The sequence below is a fragment of the Lepidochelys olivacea genome (genome assembly GCF_965140295.1).
Source record: "Lepidochelys olivacea isolate rLepOli2 genome assembly, chromosome: 18".
Classification (NCBI taxonomy): Eukaryota; Metazoa; Chordata; order Testudines; family Cheloniidae; genus Lepidochelys; species Lepidochelys olivacea.
Genome location: NC_140428.1, coordinates 8,171,290 through 8,188,301, shown reverse-complemented (window position 1 = coordinate 8,188,301; position 17,012 = coordinate 8,171,290). Strand labels below are relative to the sequence as shown.

General features: G+C 46.1%; 1 protein-coding gene across 2 annotated transcripts in view; it reads left to right on the top strand.

Annotated features, from left to right (window-relative positions):
* USP48 (ubiquitin specific peptidase 48) overlaps positions 1-2,483 on the top strand; it is a 59,723-nt gene extending 57,240 nt beyond the window's left edge. For both annotated transcript variants that reach the window (XM_084651837.1, XM_084651836.1), the window contains exons 26-27: positions 144-170; positions 259-2,483. In XM_084651837.1, the coding sequence (XP_084507963.1) occupies positions 144-170; positions 259-281 (50 nt within the window). In that variant the 3' untranslated portion in view covers positions 282-2,483. The remainder of the gene's footprint in view (positions 1-143; positions 171-258) is intronic.
* The last annotated feature ends 14,529 nt before the right edge of the window (positions 2,484-17,012 follow it).

Below are 17,012 nucleotides of genomic sequence, written 5' to 3'. Positions count from 1 at the left end.
AGATAGAAGCATTCAAGATTTCCCTGTAGCCAGCACCTGAAAGTTGTTGAAGCTTGCAATTTGCTATAATTCAAACACTTGATTCTTCTCTTGGAAGTCACGCTGTAATTAGAGGTTTCTGATGTGGTATCTTTCCTTTTCAGTTTGTATGCCTGAAGAAGGATTTAAAGGTAAGACACTTATTTCTTCATTTATTTGAACCTACCTTAATTTCATCTTGAATGCATGTAATCTTCTTTGTTGCTTTCTCACTTACAGGGACTGGTCTTCTTGGACACTAATGTTTTTTTTTTTTTATAACCGCTGGCAGCAGAGAAATGACCAGAAAGGAAGAGGATTTTGACATGGTAGGGCATTAAAACAAAGGTGGATATAGGACTAAACAGTTGCTTGACTCTTCCAGAAGGCAGAAACCCATTCTGAAATGACTGCCCCAAATGCCTTATGTCAAAGCAGATTGCACTGAAGGGACATCCTGACTTCAAGAGAGCATTTCAAATTTTATATTTAATAAAACAAAAGTAAAAGTATAGTAGCAGGAACAATACATCATGTTTACAGACAGAAGTTTCTAGCTGAGGAAGGGAGAGGCTCTGCTGTTTCCTTGCTCTGATTTCCTACCACAGTCGCCTGTCCATAAAGAAATAGTATTACAGTAGATCAAAAACATCTTGATCTGCCCTAAAGTAACTCTTTAGAGATCACCCTGCTAACAGACACCCTGTCTTTGATCCACTCTTACTCTCTCAGTGCAGCATGGAAGTAAAGAATGTGTTAATTGTGAAGAATGACTAGCTTTTTCAGACTTCAGATATGTACCCCAAAATGTAAACTGTGGCTTGCCTGTGAAAGCCTCCATCAGTGGCTCTTCAATACCGAGATGAGGGGGATAAGGAACTGCCTTCTTGGCTGTGTCTGGAGGCTCTAGCACACACCCGTCCTTTTGCAGTTTCAGTTTCAAACTTGAAGATGATCCTAACTTTAATAATCACATGGTCTTTCTCTGTGAAACGTGTTTTTAGAATTGTTGGCTATTTTAACAACTTTTGATAACATCTTCTCCAGTATGCTACTGCCAAGAGCCAGAAATCCATTTCCGCTCTACTGATCAATTCAGGAACGTTGAATTAATCTTCACTAGAACATCAGAATCAGAGATACTGAAGGGGATGAGGTGTCATACTTGGGGCACGTTTTTCATGTGAAGAGATTTTCCTTTTGTTCTCATTGTTTTCAGGAATGCACTAATTTTTTTTTTTTTTTTTAACCATCTGTAATTCCCAGAAAGGATCTCTTCCTGACCCTATTAAATATTAGCTGGAAATAGTTTACCTCTAAAATATTTAAAAGGACACTGTCAAGGTATCCTTAATAATAAAGTTAAATATTTCCTGGTAGCTTCATGCTCAACTGTGCTCCCTTAGCAAAATAGCCTCTTGCTCAGTTTGGGCTTCGGCAGTGTTTTATTATTGTTTTTAAATTGGCTGTTTAGAGCAAAACTAGTGTATTTAACACTCCCATGAGCTTTGCAGGCAGATTTAAGGGGTCAGTTGTGGAGCGTGGAGGGTATATAAAAACATGGGCCCTTGATAGTGTTCTTTTTTAAATTTACCTTTTATCAGAATAGTTATAGCTCCCCTTCATAAAATGATTAACCTTTGTTCTTTTTCTCTATACTGTTTTAATCCATCTTTCCCCCCCTCCCTTCCTCCAAAACCATTTTGGGAAGGCGGTAGGGAATTCAGGCAGCAGGTCTGGACCAGTGAGAGTGGCAAAACAATTGATATAAAGTATTCTATTTGGAGCAGTTGTAAAGCCATAAATAATGGCTTGGAAATGATTCAGAAAAGGGGATTTAAAACTGAGATTATTTCTAATGTATCTTGGCTTTGTACTTCAAGATACGGGATTTGGATCCAATAAAAGGGCTGGATCTTAGAGAGGTGAAACAGTGCAGCTGAGCAATTTATTCTTTCCCAAGGTAAAGACTTCAGTAAAAGTTCAATATGCTATTGTTAGTGCTTGATTAAGCAACTCTACTTCCCTTGAAAACAGGCTTGTTTGCCTGAAAGAGATTTTATTCTTCTTTTTAGACTGAAGCACTCACTCATGTACATAGCCCCTGGAAATTTGATATTTTTTTCAATTTGCTGGTTTTGGGGGGGAGGCGGGGGGGTTGTTTTTTATTTTTGTTTTTTTGTTACTAGAGTCTCTTCCTTGAGATTACAATGTTCCAAAACTAAGTCTCTTAAACTTCACAGGGAAGAACTGTAAACCATGATGTATAAGTAGACACAATTACAGATGTGATGTATAGATGTACCTAATGGCCTTGGTATTGCTATATCTTACAGCTTTGCAAGGGAAACAGGTACAAGATGTGATCAAAGGCACATTAACTGTTTTGTCTGTATTTGCAAACATATTGGACTAAAATTGTCATTTGAGCTGTGGAAGCCTTATTAAAGTACATACACATGGTCTATCTTCTCATATTTTAATGTATTGCATAAAGCATTTTTTACATTGATCGGTTCAGGTATCTTCTGTAAAATTTGTCGTCTTTTTCTAGTATTTCTGAGAATTCCACAGTTTGAAACTTTTTTCCATGAGTTGAATGTGCCATAAAGTCGTTGGGTAGTTGACTGTTTGATGGCAGGAACAATAGATTACTAAAATAAAGCCAGGAGGAAAGTTGAGTAAAAAAACCAAATTTCACGGTCTCAGGATATTTAAACTGTAGCAGAACAATAGTACAGATTCCTCTAGTAAGAAACACTATATGTGTAAACACTTAAGCGCAGTCCCAGTTGATTTTCTCATGGTTGTCTATTCACTGTTCCCAAATTAATATCAGAGACAGCAGCTTAAATTGAATAATCTTGTTCAGATACTTAGGCATATGGATCTCATCTACTGTTAGTTGTATTGCAGAGGCGTAGTTAAGGAGTCACAGTCTAAAACGGTTACAGAAACATTCCTGTAGTACTAAATACTTCATAGTTGTGAAAGAATCCACGCTGAGTGAATCCAGAAGGCGAGTCAGCTCCAGCTTAGGTTTATGATTAAATATGGGCCTTCACATACACAAATCAAACTCCATGTCCAGAAACTACTATACCAGAATGACTGGCTTTTCATGTAGTGACGTTTGAGAAACCATAAAAACATCAGTAAAACCAGTCTTTCCTCACTCTAGGTCTTGTGACTATCGTGTACCAAGTTAATGGCTCAAGAAGACTTCTTTGTGTAGTGTAAACTTTGGCAGCTTTTCTTCTGCAGAAGTGAAAATAACTGATAAAGCAATTGTCCTTCATGACAGAGGTGTTTCTGTATCAAAAGAAGATACACTTAATGCATGCCAGAACAAACCCCCCTTCAGCTGTAGTTTAGACAGCATTTCACCTTCTGCGGTGCTCTGTTGTGTACTAAGAAAAATGGCCATAGAGATGGAATGATCTGTTGTGTCTGTTGTGCTTCTTGTAACTATGTCTTGGGGTGTCTCCCCTCTGCGAGGCAGGTCAGTATTTCTCCTCCTCTTACCCTGTAAAGCACTGCAGTGGGGTATCCCTGTGTGCTGCTAAGACTCCAGTGGATCGCTACTCATTACGGGTGTGCAGAGTAAAGAAGCTGAGCCCTCATCAGAGGTGCAATATTAGCAGCGGTTCTGTGGCCTGCTGTTGAGTGGGATCTCCTGCCAGGCCCACAACATGCTTTGCTGCTATTTTAGTGTTAGGGGCTGATGGTTGAGAAGGCATTGAGACGTTTGTGGAAAATGCACATAAAAGAGCTGGGGCTGTGTGCAAGCATGTGGGGTTACTTTTGTGTGTCAGCAAAGTGTTTTAAAACAACCTGCTGCCTGCAGTACAAAATAATGGCAACAAAAACATCAACATGAAATGTCAGTGCTCCGCTTCAAATCCCATCCGTGGTATCCTGGTGCTACTGGTAATGGGGGCAGGAAAACTCCTCCTACCTCTGCTCAGTGTGACATGGCCCATTCTTACTGTGTGATCTCTGGGCTTCTGCTGCTGTACCAGTGCATTTGTGCCTGCATATGGGCTGATTCCAGTCCTGAGCTCTGACCTCCCACCAACTGCCTTTATAGATTCAGCTTTGGATTTCTCTCTCCATCCTCACAATCCCTTTGAGCTTGATCTGTCAACTTCCCAATTCTAATATATAAACAACAACAGATCTACCATTGATAATCCCATATAGTAAGCGCATTTGTGCTTTCCATATGTCAGGTAGGAAAGAGTTGCTATATCTGAGTGGGAAGTGGCAGAAGGAGGGTTTAAAATATTTTAATTTAATGAATGTGTGATGGCTTTTGAAGTGAATGTGGGATCAACTGCCCTGTTGCACTTCCCATCCCAGTCCTAAGTTACCACTTCTGAAAAGCCATTGCTGTTTACACTTCCCCTTTGTGGGTCATGCTTCCCCAACTTCCTTTTTTTCATTCAAATACTTACCAATCCCCTCCACCACTCCCTCACCTGAGCCTGGACTCCTGCTATAAATGGATTTGTGTATGTGCACGTTTAACTAGCCCCTTGCTTGGGCCCTGTGGAAAGGCAGCCAGGAACAGCTGAGCGGATACTTGGGCCGGGTCCCTCTTCCCCACCCTCGCAGAAGCACCCACATGATATAAAGCAGTGGGATGCTAATGAGACTTGCAAACTTAGATACCTCCATTCTCTCTCTCATCCCAGCTAGCTCCCTTTAGTTCGATCACTTTCTAAAGAAAGCTCTGAGACAGTCTGTACCCATATGTTCCCTTTTACAAGATTACAATAAATTTTGTACAACGTATGCTTTGTGAGGTATCATTTAAAAACTCATAATTCAAAGTTTTTAAACTAAGGGCTGGGGGAAAGCTGACAGGTGCAGAGGAGCACATGGTTTGGACAGAGGCATCCCCTAGGGGAAGATCTATTAATGGAGATTCTCTATGTCCTAGTAAAGAGGAGATGATGGAAGGTGATAAATATGGGTAGGCTCTGATAAGAAACAGTCAAATGAAAGAGGCCCATTCAATTACATCAGGTAATGGCAGACAGCTGAAAAGTTTGTATGTGCTTATATACAAATGCTAGAAGTCTTAATAAGATGGGTGAACTAGAGTGCCTCATATTAAATGAGGATATTGATATAATAGGCATCACAGAAACTTGGTGGAATGAGGATAATCAATGGGACAAAAGGGATAGAGAATAAGATGGAGAATATCTTATTGCCCTTGTATAAATTCATGGTACGCCCACATCTTGAATGCTGCGTACAGGTGTGGTGGTCTCATCTCAAAAAAGATACACTGGCATTAGAAAAGGTTCAGAGAAGGGTAACGAATGAGTAGGGGTTTGAAACGGGTCCCATATGCGGAGAGATTAAAGAGGCTAGGACTTTTCAGCTTGGAAAAGAGGAGACTAAGGGGGGATATGATAGAAGTCTATAAAATCATGAGTGGTGTGGATAAAGTGAATAAGGAAAAGTTATATACTTGTTCCCATAATATAAGAACTAGGGGCCACCAAATGAAATTAATGGGTAGCAGGTTTAAAACAAATAAAAGGAAGTTTTTCTTCACACAGCACACAGTCAACCTGTGGAACTCCTTGCCTGAGGAGGTTGTGAAGACTAAGACTATAACCGGGTTTAAAAGAGAACTGGATAAATTCATGGAGGTTAAGTCCATTAATGGCTATTAGCCAGGATGGGTAAGGAATGGTGTCCCTAGCCTCTGTTTGTCAGAGGGTGGAGATGGATGGCAGGAGAGAGATCACTAGATCATTACCTGTTAGGTTCACTCCCCCTGGGGCACCTGGCATTGGCCATTGTCGTCAGACAGGATGCTGGGCTGGCTGGACCCTTGGTCTGACCCAGTATGGCCATTCTTATGATCACAGTAATAGGGTACAAAATATATCAGAGGACAGAACAGGTCGTGCTTGTGGGGGAGTGGTACTATATGCGAAAGAAAGCATAGAATCAAATAAAGTAAAAATCTTAGATGAATCAAACTCTACCATAGAATCTCTATGGATAGTAATTCCATGCTCTAATAATAAACATATGGCAGTAAGGATATACTACTGACCATCTGACCAGGATGGTGATAGTGACTGTGAAATGCTATGGGACATTAGAGTGGCTATAAAAATAAGAAAATCAACAATAATGGGGGATTTCAACTATCCCCGTATTGACTGGATACATGTCACCTCAGGACGGGAGGCAGAGATAAAGTTTCTTGACACCTTAACTGACTGCTGTGACATTCTATACCTTGGAGTGTCCTGTAACCCCCGTATTCTTCATTTATATATAATTGTGATATTGCATATAAAGCAGGCTATGTGAGGTTCCGGGGAAAGGTTATGATCTGCTGAAAGTCACGGTTCTATCTAAATATGTATATTATTAATGCATATGAAGTTGTGAGAATTGTGTTGTATCATTGTCACTAAAATATGCTATGGGTTTGGGAAGTGCCCAGATACTGGCTCTACAGAGACAATGCCAAGGAAAGTAACCAACGCCCGAGCAGGTTTCAAACAACCATTAACAGCCATTGTCCAGCAAGGGAGCTACAATTCAGTGACTCACTGGCATAAAGCCACACGAGGGGAATTGCTCAACGTTGCCTGGTGACAGCAAATGCCCGCCAGACATGCCTGGATTTGTGTTCTCTAGCACATGGGACCAGGATATAAAATAGAACACAGGGCCCCCATGCTTGGCCTTTCTCCTGCCCCCATCTATGCTGCAAACAACAAAGGCAGGCCTTGTCTACACTGGCAAGATTCTGTGCAGTAAAGCAGTTTTCTGCACTGTAACTCCTGAGGTGTGCACACGGCCAAGCCACTTAGTGTGCAGAAACTGTGCAGTTGTGCTGTAAAAAAAAAAACCCCCAACGAGGGTTTCAGCTGTCTGTGCCGGGGCTACTGCGTTGCCGTGCCAGTGTAGACATCGTGGTGACTGGTCAATTACAGGGCTGTGATTGGCCTCCAGGAGGTGTCCCACAATGCCTGTTCTCACCTCTCTGGTCATCAGAACTCTACTGCCCTGCCTTCAGGTTACCAACCGTCATCCCCACCCCATAAATTCCTTTGGAATTTTGAAAGTCCCCTTCCTGTTTGCTCGGTGAAGTGTGTAGTGGTCTCGGTGCATCTTTCCAGGTGGCCATGCCTGCTCCACGCACCAGGCAATCCCCTGCTTGGAGCAGTGCCGAGCTGCTGGACCTCATCAGCATTTGGGGAGAGGAGGCTGCCAGTCCCAGCTGAGCTCCAGCCATAGGAATTATATCTGTGGACAGATGTCACAATGCATGACAGAAAGGGGCCATGACCACTGCAGTGCAGGGTCAAAGTGAAGGAGCTGCAGAACGCCTACCACAAGGCACAGGAGGCAACCCACTGCTCCAGTGCTGCGCCCACGAGCTGCTGGCTCTACAAAGAGCTGGATGCAATACTCGGCGGTGACTCTACCTCCGTTGCTAACATCACTATGGATACTTCGGTGGCTCGCATGCCAGTCTAAAGTGGAGTGAGCCAGAAGGAGGAAATCTTGGATGAGGATGTGGAGTTGGGGACCCAGAGGCAGAGGATGATTTGGAGGTCAGAGATGCAGGCAGCCAGGAGCTCTTTTCTACCCAGGAGGAGGCTAGCCAGTCACAGCAGTCGGATCTTGGCGAAGCGCAAACAGGAGAGGCGGCCCCTGGTAAGTGGATCTGATTTTGGGAATCGCTAAAGCGAGTTGGTGGGAGGAAGGAGGGTTGCAGAAAGTAGGCTTGTCTCCCACCGCATGCCTAGTCTGTTGATTGACTCCCTCACTTCATGGGAATCTCTTGTGGAGATACTGGGCAATCTGCTGCCACAGGTTCTTTGGCAGAGCAGTTTTGTTTCTTGCCCCATTAACGGTAACTTGCCTGCACCACTGTGCCATCACGGGATGGGGAGGAGGATCATTGCTGCACACAGGCGAGTCACATAGGGGCCAGGGCAGAAGCTGCAGTCTTGGAGAAGACCCTCCCTTGATTCCCTGCTGACCCTCATCAGTGAGATATTTTCCATAATCTTAGAATCTTAGAATATCAGGGTTGGAAGGGACCCCAGAAGGTCATCTAGTCCAACCCCCTGCTCAAAGCAGGACCAATTCCCAGTTAAATCATCCCAGCCAGGGCTTTGTCAAGCCTGACCTTAAAAACCTCTAAGGAAGGAGATTCTACCACCTCCCTAGGTAACGCATTCCAGTGTTTCACCACCCTCTTAGTGAAAAAGTTTTTCCTAATATCCAATCTAAACCTCCCCCACTGCAACTTGAGACCATTACTCCTCGTTCTGTCATCTGCTACCATTGAGAACAGTCTAGAGCCATCCTCTTTGGAACCCCCTTTCAGGTAGTTGAAAGCAGCTATCAAATCCCCCCTCATTCTTCTCTTCTGCAGGCTAAACAATCCCAGCTCCCTCAGCCTCTCCTCATAACTCATGTGTTCCAGTCCCCTAATCATTTTTGTTGCCCTTCGCTGGACTCTCTCCAATTTATCCACATCCTTCTTGAAGTGTGGGGCCCAAAACTGGACACAGTACTCCAGATGAGGCCTCACCAATGTCGAATAGAGGGGAACGATCACGTCCCTCGATCTGCTCGCTATGCCCCTACTTACACATCCCAAAATGCCATTGGCCTTCTTGGCAACAAGGGCACACTGCTGACTCATATCCAGCTTCTCGTCCACTGTCACCCCTAGGTCCTTTTCTGCAGAACTGCTGCCTAGCCATTCGGTCCCTAGTCTGTAGCTGTGCATTGGGTTCTTCCGTCCTAAGTGCAGGACCCTGCACTTATCCTTATTGAACCTCATCAGATTCCTTTTGGCCCAATCTTCCAATTGGTCTAGGTCCTTCTGTATCCTATCCCTGCCCTCCAGCATATCTACCTCTCCTCCCAGTTTAGTATCATCCGCAAATTTGCTGAGAGTGCAATCCACACCATCCTCCAGATCATTTATGAAGATATTGAATAAAACCGGCCCCAGGACCGACCCTTGGGGCACTCCACTTGATACCGGCTGCCAACTAGACATGGAGCCATTGATCACCACCCGTTGAGCCCGACAATCTAGCCAGCTTTCTACCCACCTTATAGTGCATTCATCCAGCCCATACTTCCTTAACGTGCTGACAAGAATACTATGGGAGACCGTGTCAAAAGCTTTGCTAAAGTCAAGAAACAATACATCCACTGCTTTCCCTTCATCCACAGAACCAGTAATCTCATCATAAAAGGCGATTAGATTAGTCAGGCATGACCTTCCCTTGGTGAATCCATGCTGGCTGTTCCTGATCACTTTCCTCTCATGCAAGTGCTTCAGGATTGATTCTTTGAGGACCTGCTCCATGATTTTTCCAGGGACTGAGGTGAGGCTGACTGGCCTGTAGTTCCCAGGATCTTCCTTTTTCCCTTTTTTAAAGATTGGCACTACATTAGCCTTTTTCCAGTCATCCGGGACTTCCCCGGTTTGCCACGAGTTTTCAAAGATAATGGCCAGTGGCTCTGCAATCACAGCCGCATCATGATATAATGATATCATGTGATCGTATAATGATCACATCTTGTGGAAAGTGTGGGGACAAGAATGATTATCAGGCCCACCCTACAGTGCTGGCCCTCCCCAAGAGCCACGAGCCCAGTGTACAGCAGGGTCCGGGAAAAGTGATGTATCCTGCCCCTGCAGCTACTCACCATTTTGGAGGGTCTTGTGGCTCATGTGTGCTTGCCTGGGGTCAGCCAGTTAGTGACAGGTGCGAGATTACTGGCTGTATTTTAAATCACTGAATCAGTGTTGTCTGTTTTGCAAACAAACGCAATATTTTACAGAAATAGTATTAAACTGCACAGAGGTGACTTTGGGAGCCCAATCTCTCTCTTTGTTATCGGTGGCTGAATGGCTGTGCAGAGTTAGAAAGTGGCCAAGAATAACTAAGGAGGACTTTCTGCTTGATGTCATGATGCACTCCACCGCTGAGAAGCAGGAATTGGAGTGGCGGGACAGCGAGAAGAGGGACCGAAAGGAGAACATGGCATGCCAGAATAAAGCCATGGAGCAGCTCTTAAAGGTTATGCAGTGCCAATCGGACACGCTCCAGGCGCTACTAGCTCTTCAAACCGAGCAGCTCCATGCCCGCCCGCCCCTGCAGCCACTGTAGCAAAACTGTTTCTCATGCTCCCCCCAGACACCGTCACCACACTCTTATGAACCTCCTGGCTCCAGTCTATATCCATGGCATTCCATTCCTCCCCCATCACGGTCCAGCACTGCGGACTCCTGCTACCCATTGCACTCAACGCCCGTCCCTCTGCAGTTTGGCCCTGCTGAAGCACAGTACCCACTGGATTGTACTCCAAAGGAGAAGGCTGGATATCATTCCTGGACATACAAAATCTTTAGCCATCCCGGGACCCTTCCTCCTCCTCCTGGGACCTTCCCTTCCCCCTTTACTACTATTGTTGTGGGGTTTTTTTGTTTGACTCTCTTCCGGTTGTTGTTTTTTAATAAAAGAATTGTATTGGTTTGAAAGCAATCTTTATTCTATGAATTGAAAGCAAAAAGCACCCTGCAAAGCAACATACAATTACGTTAAACCTTCATATTTCATTGCCTGCACCAATCACCTGCTAGCATTAGTGGTTTTCAGCTTCAACTTGCTGCCTCATGCATCCGGCGAAGTGGGTATTCACCCACAAAAGCTTATGCTCCAATAAGTCTGTTAGTCTATAAGGTGCCACAGGACTCTTTACCGCTTTATTGCTGCCTCAAGACATCCCTGGTCCTTATGGCCCCACGCTGCGCCCCTTTAATAGCCCTGTTCTCTGGCTATTCAGACTCAGCCTCCAGGTGCTGAGCCTCTGCAGTCCAGCCCTGAGTGAAGCTTTTACCCTTCCCTTCCCAAATATTATGGAGTGTACAGCACGCAGCTATAAGCATAGAAATATTGTCCTCTGCAAGGTCCGGCTTCCCACAGAGGCAGCGCCAGCAGGCTTTTAAACGGCCAAAAGCACACTCAACAGTCATTCTGCACTTGCTCAGCCTGTTGTTGAACCACTCCTTGCTGCTGTCAAGTTGCCCTGTATATGGCTTCATAAGCCACAGCATTAAGGGGTATGCGGAGTCTCCCAGGATCATAATAGGCATTTCGACTTCCCCTACAGTGATCTTCTGGTCTGGGAAGAAAGTTCCTGCTTGCAGCTTCCTGAACAGGCCCATGTTCAGAAAAATATATGCGTCATGCACCTTTCTGGACCAGCCTGTGTTAATGTCTGTGAAACACACACGGTGGTCCACAAGCACCTGGAGAACCATTGAGAAATACCCCTTGCAATTAGTGTACTCGGTGGCTAGGTGATCTTGTGCCAGAATTTGGAATATGCGTGCCATCTATCACCCCTCCGCAGTTAGGAAAGCCCATTTATGCAAAGCCATCCACAATGTCACGCACATTCCCCAGAATCATGGTCTTTTGGAGCACGATGCGATTAATGGCCCTGCAGACTTCTGTCAACGGGAGTCCAGTGGTCGACTTTCCCTCTCACAACTGGTTAGCAACCAATCAGTAGCAGTCTGGAGTAGCCAGCTTCCACAGTGCAATTGCTACACGCTTCTCCAGCAGCAGGGCAGCTCTTATTCTTGTGTCCTTGCTCCATAGGGCTGGGGCAGGCTCATCACACAGTCCCATGAAAGTGGCTTTCCTCATCCAAAAGTTCTGCAGCCAGCTCGTCATCCCAGACGTGCATCACAATGTGATCCGAGCACTCAGTGCATGTTTCCCAAGCCCAAAAGCAGCGTTCCACTGTGTTCAGCACTTCCGTGAATGCTACAAGCAATCTCATGTCGTAGCTAGTGTGTGGCGAGATCAATGTCGCACTCCTCTTGCCTTTGTAATTTAAGGAATAACTCCACTGCTATTTGTGATGTGTTGGTCAGAGCAAGCAACGTACTGGTCAGCAGTTCGGGAGCCATTCCTGCAGCCCAAAAAGGCAGGTCATGAAATACAGAAACCATGGAAAGATGGCGCCAAATGCGGATGGAAGCACAAGGATTGCTGGGATGCAAAGCAATGCATCACGGGGCATTGGGACAGGACCCAAGGTGCCCTGTGACCCTCCTCCACCTTCCCACAACCCTAGGCTGCAGACAAGAAAGAGATGCTCTGTGGGATAGCTGCCCAGAGTGCACTGCTCTGAATACCACTACGAGTGCCACAAGTGTGAACACGCTATTGTGAACACACAACAGCGGTTTCCCTTCAGCTGCGCTGTAACTCTGCCAGTGTAGACATGTCCTCAGAAGACTCCAACAGAGGAGACTGGCCCAGGTTTAAGGGACAAACCTGTATATTAAGGACTGCAATATCCAGTGGGGTGAGAAAAACTGGTTCATCTAGATGTTGCCCAGTCTAATAGTTGAGAGTTTAGACAGCATGCTTATATTTTATTTTATTTTGATAACTATGACTTTTTACCTATCACTAATAAGTCCGTTCAAATCCATCTTTTGTAGTCAAACTTATTTTGTTTATCTTTACCAGGGACTTTGCCTGAAGTGTTTGGTAAGGGTGTTTGCTCAGGTTTACAAAGGCTGGTGTATATTCACTTTCCATTGATGAAGTGGTGAACCAATTAATAAATCTGCATTGCTCATCTTGAGCAGTGCAAGACGGTATATTCCTGAGGTACAGTGCTGGGAGCTGGGGGGATTTGGCTCTAGGGCCTTTCCCTTTGTGATTCGTGAGTGGCTCTGGGAGCATTCATGCAATCTAGCTGGGTGTGGGGGCTCCACATGTGGTTGTGCTGAGTGATAGCAGCACCTGGAGGGGCTTGCTGCTTGTCACAAGCAAAGCATTGAGAGAAAGAGAGAGAGAGAGCCCAGACTGGAGAGTTATGGGGGGCACAGTGGTCCCATGGTCCCAAGCTGCACCCTGGGGTTCCTGTCACAACTGCTTCTTGGAGCAGCTAGTTCTGGAACCCACAAGAGGAGAGGCCGTTCTTGATTTAGTCCTAAGTGGAGCACAGGATCTGGTCCAAGAGGTGAATATAGCTGGACCCCTTGGTAATAGTGACCATAATATAATTAAAGTTAACATTCCCCTATGGTGGGGAAATCACCACAGCAGCCCAACACTGTAGCATTTAAGTGAGCTGTAGCTCACGAAAGCTCATGCTCAGATAAATGGGTTAGTCTCTAAGGTGCCACAAGTCCTCCTGTTCTTTATACAAAAATAAGGAAGCTAGTGAAACAGAAATTAAAAGGTACAGTGCCAAAAGGGAGATCCCTGCAAGCTGCAAGGAAACCTTTTAAAGAAACAGTAGAATCATAGAATATCAGGGTTGGAAGGGACCTCAGGAGGTCAACTAGTCCAACCCCCTGCTCAAACCAGGCCCAATCCCCAACTAAATCATCCCAGCCAGGGCTTTGTCAAGCCTTTGTCAAGGACCGTTTTTCCTAATATCCAACCTAAACCTCCCCCACTGCAGCTTGAGACCATTACTCCTCGTTCTGTCATCTGCTACCATTGAGAACAGTCTAGAGCCATCCTCTTTGGAATCCCACTTCAAGGGGGAGAAAACCGGGATTTGTGCTGGAAATGGCCCAACTTGATTATCATACACATTGTAAGGAGAGTGATCACTTTAGATAAGCTATTACCAGCAGGAGAGTGGGGTGGGGGGAGGTATTTTTTCATGCTTTGTGTGTATAAAAAGATCTTCTACACTTTCCACAGTATGCATCCAATGAAGTGAGCTGTAGCTCACGAAAGCTTATGCTCAAATAAATTAATAGTCTCTAAGGTGCCACGAGTACTCCTTTTCTTTTTGCGAATACAGACTAACACGGCTGTTACTCTGAAACAAGTAAACAGAGACATTTATGGTTCATTGATTCTGAAGCACTCTTAATGGCTTCCACTTAATATGTTTTACATCAGTGATACAAGTTTCTTATTCTCGTAACTCCAGACATAAACAATACATGCAAAGAAATAGGAGGAATATATTCAGTAGGTTATAACCTTTGTAATGATACCTGACGAGACCTTGTGCATAAAGCATATTCCAGTTTCATCATATTTATGCTCATAAGCAGATTTCCCTAAAACATATAGAGTGCAAAATTATTCAAGATAGTTAAGTCCGAGGCAGACTGTGAAGAGATACAAAAGGATCTCACAAAACTGGGTGACTGGGCAACAAAATGGCAGATAAAATTCAATGTTGATAAATACAAAGTAATGCACACTGGAAAACATAATCCCAACTATACATATTAAATGATCATTAGCTATTACCATTCAAGAAAAAGATCTTGGAGTTATTGAGGGTAGTTTTCTGAAAACTTCCACTCAATGTGCAGCAGCAGCCAAAAAGGCAAACAGAATGTCAGGGAATCATTAAGAAAGGGATAATAAGGAAAGATCATATTGCCTCTATATAAATCCATGGTGCGCCCACATCTTGAATACTGTGTGCAGATGTGGTCACCCCATCTCAAAAAAGATACATTGGAATTGGAAAAGGTTCAGAAAAGGACAACAGAAATGATTAGGGGTATGGAACAGCTTCTATATTAGGAGAAGATTAATAAGACTGGGACTTTTCAGATTGGAAAAGGGATGACTAAGGGGGGATACGATAGAGGTCTATAAAATCATGACTGGTGTGGAGAAAGTAAATAAGGAAGTGTTATTCACTCATAACACGAGAATGAGAGGTCACAAAATGAAATTAATAGGCAGCAGATTTAAAACAAAAGGAAGTATTTTTTCACACAATGCACCGTCAACCTGTGGAACTCCTTCCAGAGGAATGTTGTGAAGGCCAACACTATAACAGGCTTCAAAAAAGAACTAGATACTGGTACCAGTCTCGCTCCTATTCCATTAGGAGCCGCTCATCAACCTCCCATCGGCACCACCATTGCCTTTGCGGTCAGTGTCACCACAGTCCAACGCCGACTCAGGCCGTTACAGTTACTCATGTTGTGCTCCGGACAGCAAGGACCCTCAGATGGGGTGGCACCCCCAACGGGGGCCGCCAGGTCATTGGTCCTTCTGGACTCCTTGTGCCTATCAACAGCACCAAGGGGCCCCATCCCAGGCAAACTACTTGGTGCAGTGGTCCTGGTCCCCGCGCTGGTGCCAGAAGTCACAGTATCCAGGTCTCCAGCATCCCCCCAGGGCAAACCGAAGAGACCAGCACCAAGTACGGTGTTGCCGCGAGGTCTCCCACCCCGGACTGAGCTGGAGGCCCCTCCCATGGGAGAAGGGGAGCAGGAGGACCAGCCAGAGGGGGTTGAGCAGCTGCTAATCTCCTCCTCATCCTTGGATGAGGCAGAGGCAGTGGCAGGAACAGCGGTGTCCGACCCGCCACCCTTAAACCATAGAGCTATGAATTCTTGTTTTGCCACCCAAATCCATGCTCCCTGATGGTGGTAAACAAAAGGGAGCACCACGGACAACAGGCCCCGGCACCTAAGGCCAAGGAGGCAAAACGCCTGGACCGTTTTGGCAGAAAGATGTACTCGTCAGGGGGCCTTCAGTTGAGGATTGCTAATCAGTAGGCCATTTTCAACAGGCATAATTTTAACTCCTGGGCAGCGGTGGGGAAGTTTAAGGACAATCTCCCACAAGGTTCCCAACAGGAGTTCACAGCCCTGGTGGACAAGGGCAAGGCAGTAGCCAAGACCTCTCTCCAGGCCTCCCTGGATTCAGCAGACACGGCGGCCAGAACTATCAAGTCTGGGGTGGTCATGAGGCGCTCGGTGTGGCTCCAGGAGTCAGGCCTGACCCCGGAGGTCCAGAGTACGCTTCAGGACCTCCCCTTTGAAGGGTCTGGGCTCTTTTTGGACCAGACAGATGTGAGGCTGCATAGCCTCAAGGACTCGTGGGCTGTGCTCTAGTCGCTGAGTATGCACACCCCGGTGACACAGAGGAAGCTGTTTAAGCTGCAGCCTCCCCCTCAATGCTAGTACCAGCCTCACCATAGGCATGAGCCTGACCATAGGCGAGGCAGGGATAGCAGGCGACGGTGCAGCAACAACAGTAACAATAATGCGCCGGGCCAGAACCAAGGTCAGCACAAATTCCAGCCAGGCACTAAGCCAGGCTTTTGAAGGTGCGCTCGAGGACAGCATACCAGACCAGTCTCCGGATCCAACCCCTTGTTTCCTGAACTACCTGGCCCGTTTCTTCCGTGCGTGGTCCAGCATTACGTCGGACCGTTGGGTCTTGTGCATGGTACAGAACGGGTACTCGCTGCAGTTCTCTTCCCTCCCTCCCTCCCACCCCCCTTCCCCATCCCTCTTCAGGGACCCCTCTCACGAACATCTGGAGACGGAGGTTCGCTCGCTGCTAGAGGCGGGGGCGATAGAGGCAGTGCTGCGTGGCCTAAGGGGGAAAGGTTTCTACTCCTGGTACTTCCTCATCCCCAAGGCCAAAGGGGACCTTCACCCATTTTAGACCTGCGAGGACTCAACAAGTTCCTGGTCAAGGCCCGGTTCCGCATGGTCTCTCTGGGCACCATCGTCCCTTCCCTGGATCCGGGGGACTGGTACTCTGCCCTTGACATGAAGGACGCATACTTTCATATGGCCATCCACCCAGCACATCGGCGGTTCCTGCTCTTCACCGTGGGCCAAGAACATTACCAGTTTGCGGTTCTCCCGTTCGGTCTAGCTGCGGTCCCACGGAAGTTCACGAAATGCGTGGCGGTAGTGGCGGCCTTCTTACGGAGGCAGAGGGTCCGGGTGTACCCGTACCTCGATGACTGGCTCCTGGTGGACCGATCTGAGGCGGAGGTGTGGGGCCACGTGGAGGTGGCCCTGAGATTGTTCCGTGAACTGGGGCTCCTGGTCAACATTCCCAAGTCCACTCTCGTGCCCACGCAGATAGTGGAATTCATGGGGTGGTCCTGGACATGGTGCAGGCCAGGGCAAGCCTTCCAGTATCCCAATTCTG